General features: G+C 37.1%; 1 protein-coding gene across 2 annotated transcripts in view; it reads left to right on the top strand.

Moving 5' to 3' along the window:
- The window catches only part of DGKH (diacylglycerol kinase eta), a 155,506-nt gene that overhangs the window by 65,915 nt on the left and 64,983 nt on the right, over window positions 1-24,608 (top strand). For both annotated transcript variants that reach the window (XM_058828046.1, XM_058828055.1), the window contains exons 3-4: window positions 18,012-18,122; window positions 20,337-20,417. In XM_058828046.1, coding sequence (XP_058684029.1) covers window positions 18,012-18,122; window positions 20,337-20,417 — 192 coding nt within the window. The remainder of the gene's footprint in view (window positions 1-18,011; window positions 18,123-20,336; window positions 20,418-24,608) is intronic.

Consider the following 24,608-nt stretch of genomic DNA (forward strand, 5'->3'; position numbering starts at 1 on the left):
GTGAATCAATGCAGCTGAATAACAACAAAAGATATGGCATAACCAGTTTGTTATAATGCTTAGCTGAGCTGTATCTTCTATGTACTTAGAGCTATTTATACAGCAAGGAACCACTTTCACCTTTTTTCTCCTCTATTATGTTGTGTACAGTACAAATCTAATAAATATTTATATACTTACCTTAAAAAATGCAAGTGACTTTCGCAAGACCAACTTTTTTGAGTTATTTATGATACTGGCTGATGTAACTAAGGGGGAAAAAACATTGACTATATTTTGCACTAAAAAAAAATAGGAAGTAACTTGTCTTTTAATAACAGTAAAGCCTGAGCACCCTCTTTCATGTATAGAAAATTAAAAAATAAGTGTAAGAACAGAAGCTATTAACCACATATGACTCAGCAACATGCCTGAACAAAAATCTTTACACTTCTGTAATTTAGCAACTGAAAATGTCAGCTTTTAGCAAATAACTGCCAAAGCTCTTCTATTTATGTTCTCACTAAACATTTAATTTGAGACTGTTCTGGTTTTCTACAACAAAACCTGTGTAGAATGAAAGGATAACTTACAACACTTCTTTCCTGAGTCTCAAAAATTTCAGATTTCTGATGCTGCAGTTGTCCACGCATACATACATTCTGTAGTTAAAGTATTTATGCTATAAAAACTCAAAAACCTACTGCAGAAATGCACTTCTTTCACCCAGCCTGAGCGCTTACCCTGCTGTGTGCTGCTGGGCTGCTCTTGAACATTGCATCACACTACTACCCCCGCGTGGTCATTGTCTATAGAACAATTTTTATGACAAAAATAAAAGTTCTTGCCGATTACTTTAACTTAAAAGGCAGGGATAGTTTTTAGAGGGACACTGTGTGTTTTGCCTTAATACTTGTTTAGGGCATCAGATAGAGAGTATTGGGAAACTGCAAAACTCAGCATGTGTTCTCATTTTCACATAATAGTGACAAAGTATTGCTTAGGAAGTTGCTAGAACTACCTTTTCCAACAGCTTTTATGGCTTCATTAGAGAAAAAACACCTGGAAGTTTCAGACATAGATTCTAAAGTAAGTTTAATAAGCTGTAAAACATAAACTGGAATGTATACAAGCAACATTGACATGAGATTTCATTGGTATTAGCTATTCTATATTAAAGTACTAGGCACAGTACTTATTCTCAAAGTTGTTTTTGTGTGCAGAAACATGTATGCATTGGAAGTGTCCACAACATTCTGCTATGTAAAAGAGTGGAACTAGGAACTGAGTACTCAGAAAGTTCATCGTTTCCTAGTAATTTCTTGCTGTCACAATGTGTAATAAATTTTGAAATAATTATAATGTATTTTTTTGAAACACTGCAGAAAACTTTTGCTTTGCAGTGATTTGTTGCTTCATAATGATATATTTTAGAACTTATAAAAGATATTAAATAATTTTGTGCTTGTTAATGATGTTCCTTTTAAGTCCAAATCATCACTATCATATCTTAATTTAAAACTTACAAAAATTCCTTATAAGTAGGGCTAATTTTGGTAGTGGAGCTGTCTTTGTGTCTTGCATTGTAAGTGAACTCATTTGGTTATTGTGAGTGTATATTCTCACCTATATGTGAGTCCCATGGAAAGGTGATATTTTGTTGCTTCCTATGTACTACTTCCATACTATCTCCATAATCACTATTAGTGTAAAAGTACTTTCTAGGATTACAGTCTTTGCCAACCATTGAGACCTGGACTGAATTTGCTGCATTTTTCATGTAGAAATTAGCATTGTGTACTATGCCAGGGCAGTTTGTGGAGGGGGATTTTTCTTCTGTCAGTTTCAAAAACCTGTCACAATCTTCATTAAATACAAAAAGGTGGTCAGTGATTGTAATTTCTTACTCAAATCCTGATTTGTAGATAAGAACACATGAATCATTCTTAAGAGGTGTGAAAAAAAAATCTGTATTAATATTATCCAACAATTGTTCTGAAATAAACAGTGCTTCCCACTCTTTCATTTTTTTTCTCCCAGGTTTTACTGTTCATATATCCATGTATACTCTAATTGGACTCAGCTCATAGGTTCTTATTTTTCATACTAGGGGAATGTTAATTGAATTTTAAAATTGGATGTATTTTTACTTTTTTATGGAACTTCTTCAGACAACTCCTTAGAACCAGCTTCCAGCTATCCTCAGAATAGGAATGTTCTACTTTGATATAAAGTGGGGCTCGCTTATCCAGAAAGATGTCCCTACTCTTGATAGTGCACATTATCTCTGTCATTCAATAGTGATCCTGTTTTCTTATTTAAAATGTTTCTAGGTAGGTGAGTTGAACAGCTCACCTGAATTGTATGGTTTCAGGGACACCATATATCCAATAACAAATTCATGCAGAGACTCCAAAATATAGTTTTTCTCAATCATTGATTATTCATAATGACTACTGTTGTTCATGTGAATGGCTTGTGGTTATTCATAGCATATCTGAATGGCTGCTGTAAATTGGAGGATGTAGCCTCACACTGCAAGAGACCCTTGTTGATCTGCATGTGACTTTTCCCATCATTATCAATGATGCTTGACTTAATAATCTTTTTATTCCTTGCCCTTCTTTTGCCAGTTCTGCCTTAAGAATCTTCTTTCTCATTTCACTCACATCACACCACCTTCTTCTCTCCTGTCGTGGTTTAAACTAGTAATTAACAAAAAGGGGAAAAAAGGAATTATTTATTTCTTGCTGTGAGATATGGATTAAAATAAGAGCAAACCAGGCATAAAACTTAAAAGGAATAAAGAAGAGTTTATTGACAAACTACAAGAATAAGAACACCAGAATAAACTTTTAGAAAAACCTTTTCATTTCTCACTGCTCACTATTCTTTTGTTTACATGACAACAGAGACAAAAACTGTATAATTTTGATGGTTTAAACAGTTCTAATTCTTTCCATAGTCTTTTCCTCAGTTTCTGTAGAGAAACAGAAGTTCCTTTCTGTTAATTTATGGAGTTTGTCACAAGAAAACTATTTTTGTTATAGTTTCTCGTTTCTCTGATATCAGCTGCTCAGAGCTACTGTTATTAAAGCTCACCCCTCCCATTCCACATCACTCTGAAAATGTGTTATGGGTCATGAGTTTGAAGATAGCATTTTTAAGGATAAGTTAGTCAAAGGCAAAAAAAGTATTCTTCATCTGCTTCTGTGAGCTTCACTAAGAAACAGTTTTTCTCATTGCCTCTCAAGGCTTCAAATTTCTCAGCACTTCACTATACCACAATTACTTCACTTATTACTTAAATTTACACTTTGAACACCTCATTCCTCTCCATACTCTATTATGAATTAAAGGGGTTTTTCTCAAGACTTCATTGTCCATTTCCATAGTTTTAACAGAAAGATATTTCAGCTTAATTAAAGCATCTCCTTAATTCTCTACCTTTCTTGAAGTCTCTTTTCTTTCTTGCCACTAGTAGTTTATAAAGTCTCTTTTCATGTTGATTACTTTCCTTTTCTCTCTCTGGATGAAAAGATTAATCTGCAAGTTTCATCTGGATAAGAAAGAGTTAAAATCTTGCCCAGGCTTTGTAGATGGTTCTGTGATCTCTGCCGGAGCAGCAGCTGAAGCTGTCTTTGATAGAAGATTCTTCATGGCTGCTCTGCAGTGTAGTTGCTGTCTCAGCCTGCCGCAGGTCCAGAGCTTTTCTTCTTTACTCGGCAGTTTCCTAGTAAATTCTATTACAGCAAAACCTGCAGCTAAGCCAGGCACCGGCCTGGCCCGGCTCAGCCCGGGGCAAGCCCCCGCCGGTCCCCATCTCCCGGCCGGGAGAACGGCAGGCCCAGCTCGGCCCCCCCACCCAGGCCGCATGGCCTGGGCAGAGAACGGGAGGCCAGCCGGAGCTCCGCCACTCTTCACAACCAGGAAACAAAGAAGCACTACAGACTTCTGGGTGTACACTTTAAGGTGGGGTTCACAAGTTGATTCTACTTTTCAATGGCTAAAACTGCTGTCAATTCTCAGCAATGACCGATAATTGGTCAAGAGAAAAGACTCCCAGGAGACCCCAGCAACTTTAACTTTCTTAAAGGTAAAGGAACTTTATGACATCTCCATTTAACTGTCTATGGCTATTTTGGCTTTCAAAGAGTAATATAACTTTAGTTGGGCCTTAGTTTAAAATGGCATATTCCATCTCAGGGTGTTCTAATAAATCCTTTTCATATCTCAATTGTTTAAAGCTGCTCTTTTGAGTGGTAATTCCTTATGCCCTGGACCAGATTCAGCCCAGTTTTTATCCAAATATAAATGGCATCAAAAGGATGCTCCAAGTCACAGCAGCAGCATCTTGCCTTCATCTTTGGTGTTTAAGGCAGCAGAAAGTAAAACTACTATGTTGTTTAAAAAAACCCACTGACATGCAAAGAAAACAGTTCTCTGCCTTCAGCCACTGTGCTTTATGTATCAGAATATTATTTTTTGCTATGTTTTTCATTAACCTATCACCCCACTAAAGTTGAGGCTTTAATAGTGGATTACTGGTAATAGCAATTTTAAAAATTGATTATATGGTAAAATTTGCAACAATAACCAGCCTAACTAGCAAGTTACAAAGTGTACAGGTGGCTTAATTGTTTGAGAAGCATCCCTTTAGTGAGATGAAGGAAAAGGGGGGGGAAGGAAAAAAAAAAGGAGTATTAATCACATTTATTCCCAGACTGCTTGCTGCTATAAGACCATATCAGGAATCTGGTTGGAAGAACTGAGTGATAAGTTCAGGTGATTACTGAGGTGACTCAGAAATTGACTCTTGATATGGATGCTTTGACTTTGTTGTCATGTCTCTTTCATCCAGGTCTTTGTGATCAGCACCTCTGTCTACTGTCTGAAACCATTTAATAAACTCACAGTACTTCTGCGCAAAGGACATTTTCAACTAGTCTTTTTTTCTTAAAATACTCCACTTAAAGGGGTTTTCTAGCAAGAAAAACATTATAAAAAGTAGCTAGAATTATTTTTCTTGTAATTAAGATAGCATAAGACCACAATTACCTAGCCTAATCTTTGAAGCCTAGCTAATTTAAAGGAGAGTGAAGATAATCCTGTAGTTTTAAAATTTTTAACATACAGCTTAGATCTAATTAATGTATTTTAAATTATTTTAATCTGGTTTTATATGCCTTTCTCTGCATGTGGAGAAAGTTCTATTGTATCTCAGCCTCCAGTGCAAAGATAATGGGATGCTCTGGCTCAGAAGTTTTGGTGGGTTTAGTGCTCAGGAGACCTGCCTTTCTGCTTCAGATTACTGGTCCCAAGGCATGAATGTTGTGCATCAGTCATTGCAGCATCTAAGGGTATTGTCTCAGCTCAGACTGAACTATTGTTGGCTGCTAGACCTGAAACACTCCACAGTGGCTGCACCCTCCCTTCCATGACTGTCATAGTGTGGGAGACAGCAAGATTTTCTAGGGTGTATCTCCCAAAGTCCTCCAGCTTTTGTTGTGGGGAAAAGACAGCAACTCCACATGTTCCTTAAGTACTTAATGCTTAGAAATGGAATGAATCTCAGAAGTTTATTGTACCTGTATTAAACACAAGTAAGCAATTATGAGGAAATAATGATTTTAAGCAGATAGAGTAGATACCAAAGAAATATGATCAGGAAATCTCAGAGGAAATCTGATTAACCATATCTATTTTTAAAAACTATTTTCCATGCTTTTCACATTTATGTGAAAGGCCAGTAAAATAAATAGGACACTTGATGCGCATTCCAGAGGAAAGTAGATCTTCTCACTCATAAATGCTGTTGAAGATGCTGTGAGAAACTTCATTGAGAAGTTTCAGAGCATAATCATGTTTACCTCTAGGGCTGTATGTGAAGCTTAGTCTTAGTACATAACAGGATAGAAGACTTCCATAACATACATCCTCTGTGGAAAACAAGTTTCCATCTTTGTTCTTTTTAAAAATACTTCTAGATGTAAATTTGGTTTGGGCATTGATTGGTTGATTGTGAATTACTTTAGTCAAAAAGCAGAACAACCTTATTACTCATTTAATCAGCTGTGTGTTCATATTATTTTCTCCTGCTGAAAAGTTAGTGTGATTTTAACAAAGGAAAGTTGGAGTGTATCAAGTAAAGGACCATAACAATTGTCCTATTGAGTGCTTTGTCATTAAAAAATACTGTGAGTTAGTAACAGCCTTTGAGTTGATTTATGGATTTTTTACATCTGCATCATTGTCCTACCAAGGCACTTTATGATTTTGAAGTGCAACAAGAAATGTTTACACAAGGGAATCCATTTAGTTGTAAAGAATCACTGTAACTGAGGGCTTCAGCAAACCATCTTCTGGGAATAGTTCAAGGATAGCTGACAAAGACAGATGAAGACTTCGTTCAAATAGAGAGAAAAGAGACATTTTTGTAATGACAGATCATGTGAAAACTCAGATTTTAGAGCCTCCATTATTCTATCAACGGATTCTGTGATTGGAAACTGAACACGTGAAGATTATCTTTACAGAAGCAATGAATGCAGGCTTATCAGATGCTGTGTTCAGCTGTGCCACTTCTGTGTTCTCCAATTCCTGTTGCATGGAATGATAGAATGGAGTGCGTTCAAAGGGACCTTAAAGATCTTCTGGTTCTGTCCCCCGTGCCATCAGCAGGAACACCTTCCACTAGATCAGGCTGCTCAGAGCCCCATCCAACCTGGCCTTGAACAGTGCCAGGGCTGGGGAATCTACAGCTTCTTTGAGCAACCTGTTCCAGTGCATCAGCACCCTCACAGTAAAGAACTTCTTCCTTGTATCTAATCTAAATTTATCCTGTTTCAGTTTCAAGCCATTCTCCCTTGTCTGCCATGTCCTGACACTACATACCCTTGTAAAAAGTCCCTCTTTCATAAGCTCCCTTTAAATATTGAAACTCATCAGCATAAATAATAAGCTGTTTCATAAATTTATAACAGTTCAGTAGGTACATGTGTAATGTTTATATGTAGCTGCATAAACAAGTGAATTTATCAGCATAATGTCTCTGGTTACAGAAGGCTGTTGTCTGGTAAGTAAACCTGAGATCTGTTTGGCACTTACTTAGTATTCTATCACAAACTTTAATTTTCTCCAGACTATACTAAGCTATAAAATATTTACCTACTAAATCTAATAACTCCAAAAGAATTAAAATACAGTAACTGGGACTGGAATTTCTGATGCCAATTTGGCCTCCAGACATTGTCTAGTACTCCTAGATTTTCATAGACAATCTGCATTGGGAAAAAATTGTGCAAGGAGTAGATTCCTCAGTAGTATTTGTAAGGAATTCTAGGAAAAGCAATCCTAGAAAAAAGGTGCAGTTTTGCTGCAAGGGCTTTCACATTTAGAACTAACAGAAGTTAAAGACAGAATGAGTTTGTCATAGTCCTACAGTCTTAAGAGCAGTGTACTGCGTGGGTGAACAGGACACTTACGAAAAACCTTACATAAAAAGGAAGCATACAAAAACTGGAAGCAATGACAAGTGATCTAGAAGCAATTTAGAGAAACTATCATGTAGGGGTGGGATTAGGAATGCCAAAGCCCACCTGCGGTAGAATCAGAATAAGGGATGTGAGGGCCAATACGAAGGTCTTCTACAGGTACATCAGTAGAAGGAGGAAGAGTGGGGCAAACTCATGGCTGTTGCTGAATGAGGCACGGGACCAGGTGACGGAAGACATGAAAGAAGCCAAGATACTCAATGGCTTCTTTACCCTGGTCATTACTGTTCACACCAGCCCTCTGCAATCCCAGGTGCCCGTGACCAGTTGGAAAGTGGTAGAAGGTGAAGGAACATCAAGTGTGGGAACACTTAAACTGCATAAACACAAGTCCACTGGTCCTTCTGGGCTACACATCTCAGTGCTGAGGGAGCTGCTTGATGGCATTGCAAAGCCATTCTCCATTATTTTTCCCAGATTGTAGCTGCTAGGGGAGGTTCCTGAGGACTGGAAAAAAAATCAAATGTCACTCATATTCAAGAAAAAGAAGGAGGATCTGGGGAAGTACAGACCAGCTGCCTAATCTCTGTTCCTTGGAAGGTGATGGAGCAAAATGTGTGATGATTAGTGACACAAAGTCTAGTTAGAGGTCAGTCACTACTGGTTTACTCCTGGGGTTGTTACTGGGGTCAGTGCTGTGTAACATCTCCATTAAAGCCTCGATGATAATGCAGGGTGTATCTGCAGAGTGTACAGACAATACAAAATGAGGAGAAATGTCTGGTGTGCCAGATTGCTGTGCTCCCATTCAGAGATGGACAGGCTGCAGGAATGGGCCAGCAGCAACCTCATGAAGTTCACCAAAGGCAGTGTCTTATATTTGAGGAGGAAGAATCCTATCCCACTGTAGCAGTAGACAGGCTGGGGGCCGAGTGGTTGGAAAGCAGTGTGACAGACGAGGGTCATGGGACAATGAAGACCAACAGGATGTTGGGCTGTGTTTGGCAGAATTGCCAGCAGGTCAAGGGAGGTGATCTTCTACTCATTCTTGGTGAGGACACACCCAGAGTGCCGTGCCCAGTTCTGCGCTATCCAGTACAAGTCAAACATGGACATGCTGGAAAGAGTCCAGTGGCAGGCCACAACAATGATTAAGAGGCTGGAGCATCTTCGATATGACAAGAGGCTGAGATACCTGTGACTGCTTATCCTGAAGAAGAGAAGGCTGAAGAGGATCATATGAATATATACAAATATCTGAGGAGTGTAAGGAAAACAGACTCAGTGGTACCCAGTGACAGGGTAAGAGACAATGGGCACAGATTGGAATACAGAAACAAAAACATTTAAACACAAGAAAAAAATCACCTCTTTTGAAGGTGATTGAACACTAAAAAAAGTTGAACATTTGCCCAGGAAAGTTGTGGAATCTCTGTCCTTGGAGATACTCAGATATATGTATGGAGCCACATAGATATCCTTGGGCGGACTGCTCCAGATCTCTGCTTCGTGAGACAGGCTGGACTATATGGATCTCCAAAGATCCTTTCCAACCTCAGCTATTCTGTGATTCTGCAACAACTATGCCCCTTAACTGTAAATATATTGAACCTGAACGTACAGTACCATAATTTGTTATAGAGTACAAGTATTAAAAAAGTTCTGTGCTATGTCTTGAAATGCAGTTTTTTGTCCTGCAGCTTTGTTTACAAGTCTTTGTTTTTCAACATTCCTTCCTGTAATTCTCATCTGTAAGGATAGGAATTGTTAATGACTTTATAGTTTTACTTTCATTACTTCTGAAGTTCCTGTATTTAAAAAAGCCATCTATGAACATTTTTGATTAAAATGAAATGCCACCCCTAGTAAGATGCTTAATAAAATGATATCATCATTTTAGTATCATTATCATCAGAAATCACAAGAAGACCCACATGGAGAAGAATAAAGAAGTTATTTTTTTCAGTGTGGAGATCATAGAAGACATAATAACTGATTTGCCTCAGGCAGGTCACACATAAAATCTACAGTCAAACTGGGAATAGATTTCCAGTCTCTGGAGTAGCTATCCTGTGTTTCTGCATTCTCTAAATATTTTTGATGATAATCAAAAGAATTTTTCACTATCTGCAATAAAATAGCCCTTCTAAATGCTTGTTGCTTGACATTATCAGTCTTTTCCATGTGGCATATTTCACTAGTATAATTTTACTGTTATCACTCAAATTAGATTTCCAGCTTTCTCATTTAAGGATAAATTTTTTGATAGTGGGAAGTATATTAGTATTTGTCTCCATATATATAGGTAAGTGAGAGAGACTCACATTTGAGTTATTATGGAATTAAAGGTTTTGTTGAGTTAGCTATTCTAGAAGTAGAGTGTTAAGACTGTTACTGGGAGAATACTAGAAAATGTAACTCAAAACATGATTAATATGTATGCAGGATTTTATCTGCCATAGAGTAAACCAAAATTAGGGCCAATATAGACTTCCAATGGAGTGCAGCCACTGAATTAGATTAATGTATATGGTCTCTGTATCTGTGGTCATCAGAAACACTATAAAAATGCAGGAGTGCTTGGCTATTTAGTTAATAAACTTCTCTTTTTCTTATTTTAGACATAACAGGATTTTATAGATCACAAGGCACAAGATCACAAGTTTCCCATACAAAATCACAAGATTTTGTAGATCACAAGTTTCACACCTGTGAAACTGGTGTCTTGTCTTTGTGGACTTGTGTATTGAGAAAGATACCAACTGCAATGACCTATCATGACTGATATGAAGGTTAAGGTGTGAAGGATAGGGTGGTATTGTTTCATTTTTCATCTCTTCAAAGAAGTGATAAAGATACTAAGAACTTACTTATTAAAACCACATATGTGTGGTGCTGAAATTCCTGAAATTGTAACTTTAAAATGTGTACGTTTTGGACTAAATAAAGCCTCTTGGTCCCTTCCAACTGGACAGCTCTATTCTCTTCTACAGCTCTTCTTGGCCTTGTGGAATTTCTGCTGCTAAAAGCTTTTTATCTTTTTTAACTTGATCAGCGAAAGTCAGATAAAGGTCTGGAAAAAGCCTGCAAGAAGAGTTGTTTCCCAGCTTTCCCTGAAGAGCCGCAAGCTCTAAGTGGATCTGTGTAGGCTCCTCTCTACTGAGTGTAGCTCCTGGGAAGCCTGACAGCATAACTGGGATTTGTTTAAAGATTACCAAAATAACAAAAATGAAAACTGCAAGAATTAAAACACAGAAGGTTTGTTATAACAAGCTTAACTTTGGGTTTGTTTTCAAGAAGGGATTGTTTAAAAGTTTGTAGTGGTATTTTGGTTTTTTTATTATAGGATGCTTCTGTAATTTCCTCAAGTAGTTGATCAACTGTTATTTGCATATTAACAATGGAAAGAACTAGAGAAAATTTTCTCTTTTCTGTGGAAGTGTGTTGGGATTTTTTTCTGTATCTTGCTATGTGAAGTGGAAAAATGGTTTCTTTGGACTTACATTGCATATACTTTACTGATTGGCAAGTGTGTTGGGCACTGCAGTTGAGAGAGAGTCTAGATTGTTCTGGTAAAGGAAAAAAATCTTTCCAGCTGAATGCTTTGACTCTTTATTTTGAGTTTTATTTTTTATTTTTTTATTCCTGAAATATGTACCATCTATATTCTTCTGTCTCAAAACCAGTTAGACTTAGTTGCTTTAAATCTCTCTGCTCAGAGCATGCATAATTTAAAAGGAACAACTACTGAAGCTCCAAACGGTAGCAGTGAAATACTGCTCAAAGCTAGCTGAGTTGTGTTACAGCACCAAAACTTAAATCTTTGGCACCAAGTCACAGTCCTATGAAGTGTTTTATACCTTTTTAGTGGGTTTCAGCTGTTTCATGCCCTGATTAATGACAACAGAGGGCGAGAGCAACACACTACACGAGTGGAAATTAGGAGCTGAGATACTTGAACTGCAGAAAAAAGTTTCTTCTCCATTCTCAATCTAGTATCAACTTTATATCTAAAATAGGGTATTTGTTTTGGTTTTTTTTTAATTCCAAGTGTAATGTTTTATCCTAATATGGCAATATCTTACTCATCTTTGTTATGTGCTACAACCTCTGTTTTTAAATCAGTCTGCTAATTCCATTTCATGTTGCTATTAAATATTTTTATTATTCCAATTTCCCTGTAATTTTGTATTTACTTCGTGTCTTACTGCTTTACCATATGTTCCAATTAGAGGAAGCTTTTTATAAATTATTATTTATTTGAACAATAGTAGTGTAAAAATCTGTTTTCTTAGCATAGGCTGGAAGGGATCATGAAGGGAAAACGAGATTGAGGAAGAAGGACACTGCGTAGCTGTATAATTGCATTTATTTGTATTAGAGTTTCACTTAGGCTAGAGTCCATCCATGTAAATAACCCCAAAATATGGAGTATAAGAATAACTTTGAAGAAACATAGGTGTTTATTATTACACAGAAATGGTGGTGTTTAATCACAAGTTAGTGTTTTGGTGGGGTGTGTGGCTGGCTTTCATTCTGAGATTTTAGAAAGCTCTTTTCTCACAGCTAGCTGGTCTGGCTTTTTTTTTCTTAAAAGGACAGAGATAGCTGTCATCAGCTATGACAGACTGAGCATGTGCAACTTGCTGCATTTTGCATTTTGTCATTTCTGTCACTGGTGAACCTGGAGGATATGTTAGCAGCAGCAGCAGCCTGGGGTGTCTCATTTGAGGCAAGTGTTGTGTTTTAGGCACCCCATGATGCAGCTCCACTTGCTCCACTGAGCTACCAGTTCTTGGTGGTACTTGTTTTATTAAGATTTTCTTGATATTTAAACAATGTTACTTAGTCAACATACCAATTTTCAAATTTATTTTTATGCTTTTTAGCTCTATAAATTCATAGATTCTTTGTTTGGTTTTAATTTTCAAATGTTAGGCTCCCTTCACTGTGAACAGGAATCTCCAATAAAAATGCAACCTTACTAAAAGTAAGCTGCTGCTGAAGTTTTTATTCTTGGTAGATAAAATCTATTTTTATTTTGACATTACTAATGAAAAATCTGTCAGCCTAAGTGACAGTAATGGAAGCTGCTATACAGAGATTGTCAAGAAAATCACAGGCTTGGAGTTCCCAAGTCATAATTTTAATATAAATCAAGTGTTTGATTGTCACATTTTTAATAATAAAAATAACTTTCAATCCACTGAACACATGGAATATTTTAAGGGGTTCTGAGTTAATATGAGCTGTGAGATTTTACCTTGTAAAGTAATGAAGGCACTGTCTGCCTAAAGCCATACCTGTGCAGATGGTGAAAATATTCCAGTACTGAAGAGGGTTTGTTTGATTTCCATACATGGCAAAGTCACAGGGATAGGAAACATTACAGGAGAGAGTTATTATCAAATAGTTTCATCATATGATCTCACTCTCTCTTTCTTTATTTTCTTTTCTTTATTTGCCTGGTCTGTCAAGAATGCAAATACTTGGTAAATGGGAACCTAGGCCCACTTACAAATACAAACATCAGACTTGAAAGTAAAAGAGATGCTGTCTACATAGCAGGAGAAATTCAACCTGTGAATTTTTTTGCTTGGTTGCACAGTGATCCACTTTCAGCAGTGGAATAGAAAAGGCTGTTCAGGAGCAGCACATGAGTTTGGTGGCCATCCATTCCCATGGCAAATTCAAAGGACCACATACAGCTATACTGTTCTTGAATTTGTCTATTTTCTCTGCTTGCTGACGCTGTCTGCCTGTACAATCTCTTGTGACAGCAAGCTTCATAAAATGCTATGTAAAGATGTACTACTTTTTATCTTTGTTAAACTGATCTCAATATAGTTTTATCACATTCCTCCTTGTTATAATGTTGTGGGCTGTGGTGAGCTATAGTTCTGCAGTCACCTTACTTTTCCTGAATGCTTTTTTAAACATTATTCTTATCTCTCCCATGGTCTTGTGCTCTTCCTTCTCTCTTGTTGTGAGGCATCTACTGTTCTGTGAATCATTTGCGTTGACCTTCTCTGTACCTTCTCTTAACTCCATTTCTTGAGTTAGAGAGAGCAGAACTGTCTGATACTGTCCACAACAGTGTTATAGAGAAGCAAAATTATATTGTCTTTGGTTTGTTGCTTTTCTATAAGTGATAGACAAAATTGTATGGCATTTCTGGCTGTGGTTGAGCTTAGAGAATTATGAACTGTGACTCACAAATCTCTTCTTTATTCAAAGTTGATGTGAGAATTTTAACAAGGTTTAGATTTTTCCTTGAAACATCTTTTAGTTCACAACATGCCCCTTTTCCCAATTTAGTTCTAATAATATTTCTTCAGTATTCTTTGGTGAGAAGCCTTGTCAAAGGCTTTCTCAAAATCCTGGTCTACAGGGTCTTTATTTATCTACTTGCTTTCCTCTACACCTCCTGAACACATGGTAGGTAGCAGGGCGGTATTCTCCTTTACAAAAGTTCTGTTGACTTTTTTCCAGTTGAATATGTATGGGATCAGCAATATTCTTTTGTATGGACTCTACTGTCCTACCACAAGTGGATGCTAGTAGCAGTGTATTTTGTTAGTATCAGTATATTTTGGGACCTTCAAGGCTCCCAGGTCAATACCACCTGGCCCACATGATTTAGTGATTTGGCTGGTCTAGTACTTCCCGTATATACTCTCCATGTTGATACAGCTGTTCTGATGTTGTGGAGAACATGCTGTGTGAGATACCATCTCATAATCTTCATTGGTAAAGACAGATGCTGAGGGTTTAATGACTTTCTTTCTCCTGTGACCTTCTTATGCTTGAGTACCCTTTTCACATTTCTGTTGGAAAATGATCCTGCCAACCTGCTAGCTGTGCTTCATCTTTCAAATTTATGAACATTTTAGTCTCAGCATGAGCATCTGTTGCAAGGTTATCTTAAAATTCTTCGTGCTCTTAATTTCCTATTTGCATTTGACTACCCTGTTTTATGGCCTTTCCTGTTCTCATTTCATCCTCCTCACTTTCAGAAATTTCCTCATGTTCTTTTATTCACTCCCCTCTTCATACATTTTGAGCAGCATGTCCATTTATTTACATGAAAAGAAGTAGAGGGTAGACTTTTATCTGTAATAATTTAATGTTTTAGTTTGTAGTTGCCAATAGTGGGTTTACAATTTGTTTATTGTTTTCTAAATTTAGAATATTTTCTCCTTTCCTTCTGTTCTTCTGGCAGCAGCGGAAGTAAAAAATTTACTTATGCAGAAATGTGGGGCTTTACAAAGTGAGTGAATTAGAAGTAAGGCAATGTGGTTGGTTTCCTTTGAAATAAAAACTGTTAGTTTTACTTTTCAGGTGTTATATACTGGACATTTTTAAATCTTCTTATACAAAAGGGGATGTTTCTTATTTGTAGTGACCTGAATACCTACAAGTCAAATTTTTTTTTTGTCATTGAGATTTTGGAGATGCATTTGACATTCTTGGATAATTGAACACATGTGTACTCCTTAATTTTATGAAAAATGACTGTGTTTTATATAATTATATTTCTTCTGGAAAATGGAAGTGGAATACTGTGATGTTATGATTGTAATATTGTCAATCATTTTTTTTACTAATGGCTAAAATAGTAAAGATTATTAGGGATTCTATTCTATTCTTGTCTAATCATAGTCCCATACTTCTGGAGGGACACTGTATTACTAGATGACACGAGATGCAGGATGGGGAAGTTCAGAGGTTTTGGAAACCGATGAGAGGTGGTTCTGTGAAAGTGAGAAGTAGCATGGGATTGTGGGACCTGTACTTCTTGTTTCTCTTAAATTGCAGTAGGAAATGAATTAATATAACTGGAGTGATTACTGCTTATGCTTCAGATTTCATGTCCAGCTGAGATTAATTATAAAAAGGCTTCTCAGAACAGTGAGATCTTGGAGCACTGTCTTAATTGCTGTGGGGAGAAGAAAAAGAGCTACTTTCTTAAGGTGTAGTTACAGACTGATCATTGCTTTTGAAAAACGTAACATCACCGGTGTGTAGGCAATAATGAGGGCCCAAATTCAAGACCTGAGAGGTTCCTTCCAATCTCAAATTACTGGAAATGCTGTAACTTGGTATAGACTCAGGAAAGCATTAATAATTAGCAGATTACTTAGTGACTCAGTTGTCAGATGGAATTTTAAACATTTTAGGTCTAAATAAATTTAATTAAGGATATTGGGCTAAAGCTTTGTGATCAGTTTTGGTGCCTGCAGCCATAGATTTTTCTATTTAAGATGGTCAAGTTTCAGCCCAATATAGTTATTTGTGGTAAAATGTAAATTTCATGTGTATACTTCATTAAGTGCTTCTACTTCTTGGGTAAATGTTTACCAGATTTTTTGAAAATGTTGATGCAAAAATAAATTCTGCAGAGCCTGCAAGATTTTTACAGCCAGCTTTAGGAAGCTAATTTCAAATGACAAATTTTAATTTGTAAAATAGATTTAATTTTGAAGGTATTGGTTTGATATTAAGGATACTGGTGTTTAAGGAGTGAATAGAAACAAGAGACAATGGTTTAGTAGGCATAAAAATGACAAGAAAGAGAACTAATTCTTTAGTGATTAATACTTCAAGATTTAGGGAGCTTTATGTTTTTTTAAACAGAGTTTAAAATTGCCAAAAGTATTAAGCATAATATATGTTCTGTGTCTCCTAGTATACTTAGTGCATTTTAGGGAGTGTGGATTTCCTTCCAATTTTCCCAGTTAAGTCAGTGTCTATCATGAATGTGGAGTACCATTTCCTTGGAACTGAATTTCTTCAGTCTTTTCATCCTCTGACCCTTGATAAGCACAAAAGTCAGGACTCCCATCCTTGTGATGAGCTTCCAAAATCTCACAGTGTGATATGAAGCACGGGTGCTGCGTGGCTACAACAGATAGCTTTGAAAAAGTATATGTATTTGCTGATTAAATCTGTCTATATCATGGAAAACTAACTTATCTTGGGGTCTGATCAGAAAATTGCATAGTGCCTTCAAATGGTGTGTGATGAGCAGACCCTTTCCACTGGGAATTGCTACCCCTTAGCTAGAGCATGAGAGCTGAGACTGAATCCACTCACTGGTCCAGGCTGTTGGCATGTGAAGCTAACTGTGTCAAATCTAAACTCCCATCTAACAATGTTTAATTGGAGAGGGTTGCTTTTTTGAGACCATTAATTCAAGTGCTTTGGGATTGTTGGACTGCAATTTTGGTTTGTGACGTTAGGACTATCTAAATGAGGGGTGCAATTTCTGTGCATAACAGCAGTATTTCTCATTTCAAGGAAATGGTAGGAACAGTAAAGTGCTTTTTCTGTGTTTTTATTAGTTGCATTAAAGTTCAGGAGAATTTCATGTCTGATGATAGATGGTGTTTATGAACTTTAGGTCAGATCTTGGTTAAGTTTCCAGAAGCTCTATGTCATGGGGTAGCTTTACCTTTAAGATAGCTTTGAGAGAAGGAAGTTGAAGCTGCTGGTGGCTGATGGGAGTTTTTCCTTCATAAAGCTGAATAACTTCAAATGCTGTTTATCCCACATTGTCTAGAAATTGTATTGTGTCTCTTATCACATTATTACATTACAAATTGGAAATATTCTGGAAATAGAAATTTTGCAATATAATATCCAAACATACTCGCTTTTTCTCATACCTCTTGTGTGCTTCAGCACACTTGAGACTCATGCAATTAGTATGCTGTGTTCATTTTGTTTTGTCTGATTAAGTGGAGAATTTCCGTAATCAGATGAATCCCACACACACTGATGCAAACAGAATACACCTTTTAAATATACTAATTTGTCTCTTGCCTATTTCAAGAAATGGGCTTTATATAGACAGCATTCATTATCCAATGGAGAGGTTTGGATCATCGAGTCATTTTTTGCTTAAAAATATCCCTAGCTGTTACTGTTCTCACACTTTCCAGATAATAATTATCTCTAATGGTTAGCTGATTTCATGGTGAAGGCTTCAGTTCAGCAGCACACTCAAAGTCTTGCATGACTTGCATCAAACTGGATTTTTCCCTCTATTTTAAAGTAATTCTTGTTCTTGAATCAGACACATTTAAGTACCCTGTTGAATTAGTATCTGTGTGGAAATTGTTTTTCTCCTCAACATAATCAGTTTTGGAACTGGAAATTACCTTCTGTTGATGGTTTTAGCATTTTTTTCCCAAGTTATGCTACCATCAGTTGTTGCTCATTTTAGTATTTGTGGCTTTGCAGCTCTCCAGACAATTGAATAGTTTCATGTATATCTTCAGAATAATTATATACCTTTTGACTGCATTTTCAGTCTACATGTTAAATTAACATTTTGCAAACATTGTCATTGTTTAAAAAATAGCAATGCAAAATCTGGTGGTCCAAATAATTAGTCTCTATTTAATGTGAATAAATAAAGTTTAAATTCACAGTTATATGAGGTGTAACATAAATTTTAGAAAGCATAACTTTATATGTGCAGCTGTTTCTATGTGTTTCTATTTACCTTGGTTTCTGTATTTTAATATTTTTCAGACAAGTATAAAAGAAGGATTACTACTGAAGCAAACCAGCTCTTTTCAGAGGTGGAAAAAGCGTTATTTCAAACTTCGAGGTCGTACCCTTTACTATGCTAAGGATTCAAAGGTAATCCTGTGCTATGTCTAATGCCATTTACTTGTGGCTTTAGTTTTGTTTAGGTTTATAAATTTAATGAATTTAATAAATATAATAATAATAATAATAATAATAATAATAATAATAATAATGGTAATGGGTTTTTCACTGTTGTTTTATGTAAAAGCTGCTGTATATAGGTTATGTTAATGTGTTAACTTTAAGGAAGATTGTAATTTGTCTTGATTTTTTAAATGAAGTTTCAGTTATTTTAACCGTTTTGGCTATTCAGACAAATAAAGTCATTTTAAGGAGTTGTGGGATTTTTGGTGGCTCTCAGACAGTCAAAAAAAACCCCAGACTGGATACTGCTTAGAAGTTACCACTAAGGTTACATTCTATTAAAACTGTTCTGCTCTGATGCCCATAGAAATAGTTATGTGAAATCAAGATAGGCTGATTTTCTGCCAAAACTGATATATAAGGGAAAAAGCTGTTTCACATCTATTGAATTTTTTTGGTGGGAGAATTGGGGGTGGGCAGAGAGGAATACTTATCTTCTCTTAGAAAGGCATTTCCTTCCTCCCTCCCAAGGCTGGGGCCAAGAGTATTTTGGCTGACTCAGATTGTGCTGTTTCATAGCTGTGGGTGTTGCTCTCCTTTACCCTGTGGGGTTGCAGCATCTTATGGGAGCTGTAGGTGAGGTGCTTCAGGTCTCCATCATCTTCTACAGCCTTGTTTTCTCAATAAAACTCAGTAAAGGCAGAGAGATCCCTCTTTGTGAGGGCTGTAGCGCTGCAGCTGCATGGTGCACAGTTGTGTGGCTGTAATGAATCAAGGAGAGCACCATTGCTCCAGGGAGCTCAGCACTGCAGCACCTCTGCTGCCAAACCTCTCTGCACTTGGTGTGACCACAAGCAGTTTATGCAAAGAATAAGCATGGCAGATAAGAGCTCTGAGAGGGGAAACCTCAAATCGCAGTATGATGCTGAGATGTCTTAAAAATGTGAGCCTACTCTGTTAGATAAGGAATATGGGATATTTTGGGTCTCTGTTGGTCTCACTCCAGGAGGTCTTTGCCCTTGATATCTTGGGCTAACCATGGCACTGTTATAGCATGCCCAGAGGAGGGACACAAAGATGAGCAGGAGGCTGGAACACCTGTCTTATAAAGACAGATCTGGGACCTCATAGCAGCCTTCTGGTACCTAAGAGGGGTGCAAGGGGGCTGAAGAGGGGCTTTTTTTATGAGGATATGTGGCCATGGGACAAAGGGGAATGACTTTAAACTGAAAGAGGAGAGATTTGGGTATTGAGTAGGAAGATACTCTTTACTGTGAGGATGGTGAGACACTGGCACAGGCTACTCAGAGAAACTGTGGATGCCCCATCCCTGGAAATGTTCAAGGCCAGATTGGATGAGGCTTTGAGCAACCTGGACCATGACAGGGGATTTGGAGGTAGATGATCCTAAAGGTCCCTTCCAACTAAAACCATTCTCTGATTCTATGATAAAGATGACAAAAGTGTTATGTATTTTGCCAATACTCTGATATTGAATCCAGACATGCTGACGCTCCCCCATATGGATTCTCCTCCCTGTGGCATGGAAGAGGAAAAACTAAAACTAAAAACATAGGCATTTTTGTTGAACCATTCTTCTGTGCTACAAAACCCATCATAGCATAACAGAGCCAAGTTGATCCTTTGCCAGAGGCTAGAGTGTTTAGAGTAGACAGATTTCTCTTGTTTGAACACCAGACAAAGGAGGTGAGGGGATCTCTTCAGCCCTTTGAGATACATTTTCTCATATGGATACTATATCATAGCTTCCTACATGACTTTAGAGTTCCATCCTAATGCTAAATAATTAATATGCATTTTATTGTGTGTGAATCTATTTCCTCTGACACCACATTTGTGCTAGACAGTAGACACTCTAAAGCTTTATCTATGTAAGAAGACCCTCTTCCTTTAAAAGAGATTTTAAAGCAATGCAATTATTGAGCCCTTTTTTTTTTTATGCTCTCATGTACTGCTTAGAATAGCAAGTAGGACTGTGTTTAGGGGCCAGTTAAGAAATTTTATCCCATCATCACTATGTTCTATTTTTTCACTACTTTTATTTTCTATTTTTATTTTCTATTTGAAATAGATGCAATGAAATTAAAGCACATTTTGTAAGCATACCTGAAAGTGGACTCAGACTCAATTTAATGCTTCTGTCTTCTTTTACCTTCACAGTCTCTAATATTTGATGAAGTTGACCTGTCAGATGCCAGTGTAGCTGAATCAAGCACAAAAAATGTCAACAACAGCTTCACGGTATGGAACAACCTAATACTGTTTTTGAAGTCTGTGGATAGAGTGTTACTAAGAAAATCAAGAATCCTCTCAATTGCTTATTTTCCTCTGTTTGGAAATAAAATGTCTTTTTTTTTTTGGAAATGGTTTAATGTATGAGGACAATACCACGTCAGCTATAGAACATTTTATTTCAATGAGCAGAAATGTCAGATGAGAGCTGCTTCAAATGATGATGATAGAAGGCCTTAAAAATACAACAAAATTCAGTATTAATACTTAGTACTTGCTAGTACAGCTTGAATTTGTGCTGTAGTTTTTCTTTGAGGCAACATGCTGAATTAAAACAAATGTAATTGTGTTTTTGTTTTAATTTTCTTATAATAGCATTTTTGGTTTCTTCCCATATTGAAATGTATTTTATTTTTTTCACTGCCAGTCATACCCATATATGTTTCCAAGTCACTTGGAAAAGCAGTCCCACCTCAATTCCGATACTGCTGTAAGAAACATAGGGTGTTCATAAATCCCCATTTCTGCAAGTTCACAGGTGTTTATTACACAAATGATGTTTCATTTATTGTTCAGCTGTCTGTTAGAACTAAATGATAATGTCTGACACAGTTCCTCTGCTGAGTCTTAGCCTCTGGAAAAAAAAATTCAAGCATGAGCTAATTACAAGGAATACCATTGGTGAAGTTGTCCTTTTGAAGAACATCTTGAGATGTCCCACTGACTATAATGGCATCATTTTCCTTAACCTGCATGTCCCTTTATTCTCTATTAAAACATTGATTTTTCATTTTTCTGATGTTTTTAATTCCCCAGGCGATCCATATTGTTCCATATTACTAATCTTGGTTTTTCTTCTCCAAAGCAGTCAAATGCAAGCCGCAGGAGAGTTTAATAGTTTTTCCTTGCTGTGGCACCTCCCAGGCAGCTGCTGAAGCACTTCAAAGACATGCTTGTGTTGGCCTTTACAGCCCAGTGTGTTGTGTCAATCTGAGCTGCTTTACTGACTGAGAATGCAATTAAAAAAAACACTTTGGTGTAAGGTCTCAGATGAGGTGGTGGCTGGGTAAGGTACTAGCCTGTCTTTTGGAAAAGTTCTTTCTGTTGCCTAGAAGTTCTGCTTCTTCAAAAAAGTGGGATGCTTGGGCTTTTTATTTTTTTCTTTTTTTTTCCCCTCCTTGTTCAATACTTGGTGTTTCGGTATCCTTTGTAATCCTGTAGGCCCTTTCAGCATCTCATCCTTTGTTGAAAGCCTGTTTTGCTTCTAGTATCAAGAATTCTGGGGAGGACAGCAGTGAAAAAAGAAATCTCTGTCTACAGCTTTAACAGCTTCATAGACATTTTTATTTTCTTGTCCTGGGTACTTTAGGGCAAACTGTTTTCTCTAAGGAGTCTTCAAATTAATTTTGAAAAATTATTTGGATGTAAAGCTCTCCTGGATTGAAGAGTCATCTGATTTGACTGTGAAATATGGTAATAGTCGTCATCTTGCTCAATCTTCTGGCTTCTTTCTTTGTGTTTGCCTGACCCAGTCTCCCAGCAACACAGCTCTGTGAAGTGAGACATCTCTGACCTCGCCTGCGCTGGGTTGGACTTGGGGGTTGGGGGTGGAGTGAGTGGTTAGCACTCCAGAAATACTCCTTATAAATAAAACTAAACTTTTCTATTTGTCTTTTATTTTCTTCCATCTTAAAAGGATAATTCTGCCTTTCTTAATATTATGTGTCTTTTTATTTATGTTCTAAGTGATCTGTTAGTATTCTCTTTGTTAAAACAAGCAAAAATTAAATCCTTAACTTTAGCCTTGTCTAATTAATGTACTCCTCTTTTTTCTTTGTCCCAGTAGATAATATTTTTAACATAAACTGACGTAGATGGAATATGCACCAAATGACTATTTTTCCAGGAAAACACACCTTTAAAATTTTATATATTAAAAAAAAAATCTTAACTTTTTGTTTAAAAATGATTTTGTCATTTCACTTAAATCCCACCCTCTCCCCTCAATTTCCCACCCCCAGCTTGTAGAAGTTACTGTTTTGCCTTCTTTTGCCATTTTCAGTTTGTCCATTTGAAGGCAGAGGTGTGTGCGTCAAGTTTTTCCATTTTCTTTTTCTGGATAAAACTCAAGTCCTAAAATTAGTCATAACACACAGATTTAAGTTTGCGTTTATTTCTAATGCACAAGCTTGCAGAATATTTTATGTAACTAAATACCACTGTTTGTTCACCAGAATTACTTCTTCTATCTTTCTGCAAATAAGTTGAGGTTAAAGGGAAAGTTGAGGTACATAATAGCTGCTAATTAAAATGCAGAGCTGATAAACTTAAATCTGCTCATTTGTTTTATTTTTTTCCTTATTGCTGATGATATTACCTTTCAGTGAATGATCAATTCACTTCCAGCAATTAGTTTCTAGTGCACAACCTTGCCTTTTAAGAATTTATGGGTTTTTGTAGTTCCAAGCATCCTTACCTCGAGGTTAATCAGTAACCTGGAAGGAAGGGTGTCCCTTGACTTCAGAGCCTTTACATAAGACACTCAAGGCTGGATTCTTCCCACTGCCTTGTTAGGTACCATTGTCCCAAGTCTATGGGAAGAGAGAGAAGAGGTTCAAGCAGCCAATTCAGCCCATGAGAGATTTTCATCACCTCTCCATCAGCCACACCAGGAACTCAGGGGGATTTTGCTCAGCCCATGCCCAGTTCAGTGGCACGGGTGAGTGCTGAGTCCTCATAATCATATTGGGTACTCTGCAGAACATGTTTCTCCCCAGAACTTTGCTTCTGCCTCAGAGGGTGGTTTATGTTGTCTCAGCACAGCCAGAGGAGTGTAGAAGCTCAGTGTGTTACCTCTCTGGGGAGGCTCCAGGGATGAATCAATCTCCCACCCTTATTGCACAGAAGCAGATGGGGCAGTGACCAATTCCACTGAGAGCTGTAATTCCTTGTGCATTTTGGTTTGCAGGGATGGAATTTGGCATGTTGATACCTTGAGTGCATTTAGAAAAACCCTCTTTATTGTTCTCAAAATGAGACTCAAGACCAAATGAGGCTGAAGAGTGCTGTCTGGTGTGCGAGTGTAGGCTTGTAGAGCAGTGGTGGTGTGCTTTTGTCCTAACAGGTATAAGAAATGGGATTTTTAAATACTAAAAGGATTCTTGAACAGGTATATTCAGATAATGAAGTTCCTCAAGGCAGCAAAGGTGATTGTGGATTGTGATTTAAAAGGAAATTATCTTAGGTGAACTTTGGGCTTAAGTTTTTACCTCTGCCTTGCTTTTAATGGTGAAGAACTGATGCATATTGCTGAGGAAAAGAATCTGTAAATGTTAAGCATGCTCTCCCTCAGTAGTTGAGCCACATGGTTGGATAAAATGCTTTGGGTTAATCTATGCTAGAGTCTCATGTTAAATGCACAGGTTTTATGTGGCAGCACCTGTATTTTAATCTATCCAAAGTTTCAAACAAAACTTTTAATTCATTTGTTGGTTTTTTGATGGCAAATGTGATGGAAAGTAATAATATCATGGTAAAATACTGGTTTCGAGGCACTACTTAGTATAGCTGGTTTTATCAAATTGCATCTAAGAGTAACAGAGGAAATAATTCTGTGTCATTCTGGAAGGTCCCCTCCAGGAATATGAGAGTTAACATACTATATATGTATACTAAGGATGGGGATTCAGCTTGCCCTAACTTCTGTATGGGACTTGATGGGTTTATAGGCCCCTAAATTTAGGTATCTAAAAGAAAATTATGAGGTCTTTAAAACACATTTCTGTAATTGCTCAGTTCAGTTTAGACTCCAATGATTTATTAACTGATTCTCCCTTAGCTACAATAGCAGCTTTGTCATCCAGGGCACCTAAAATGTAGGCCCTTGCTTTCAGCTTTCTGATCAGGTGCTGAATCAAGTGCTTTTTGTTGAATATGCATCTTCTGAAAGTTGCCATCTTGAGGGGGAGGAAGCTGCAGTGGGCAGATCTGCTATCCTGGAAAGCCTACTGTGATTTTTAGTAATTAGAAACTGGCTGGAAAGGAGACTTTATGTTCCAGCTAATAACACTGATTACTAGGATTCTGGATATGCTTGCAGAAATGTCTAACATAGTACATTTTTGCTGATGTATTGGTTTTAGCAGTGCTTTAGACCATATAGACCATAAAGTACTGATTATTTATTCTGTGAAAAGAATT

Source organism: Poecile atricapillus, chromosome 1, assembly GCF_030490865.1.
Source record: "Poecile atricapillus isolate bPoeAtr1 chromosome 1, bPoeAtr1.hap1, whole genome shotgun sequence".
In the NCBI taxonomy this organism is placed as follows: domain Eukaryota; kingdom Metazoa; phylum Chordata; class Aves; order Passeriformes; family Paridae; genus Poecile; species Poecile atricapillus.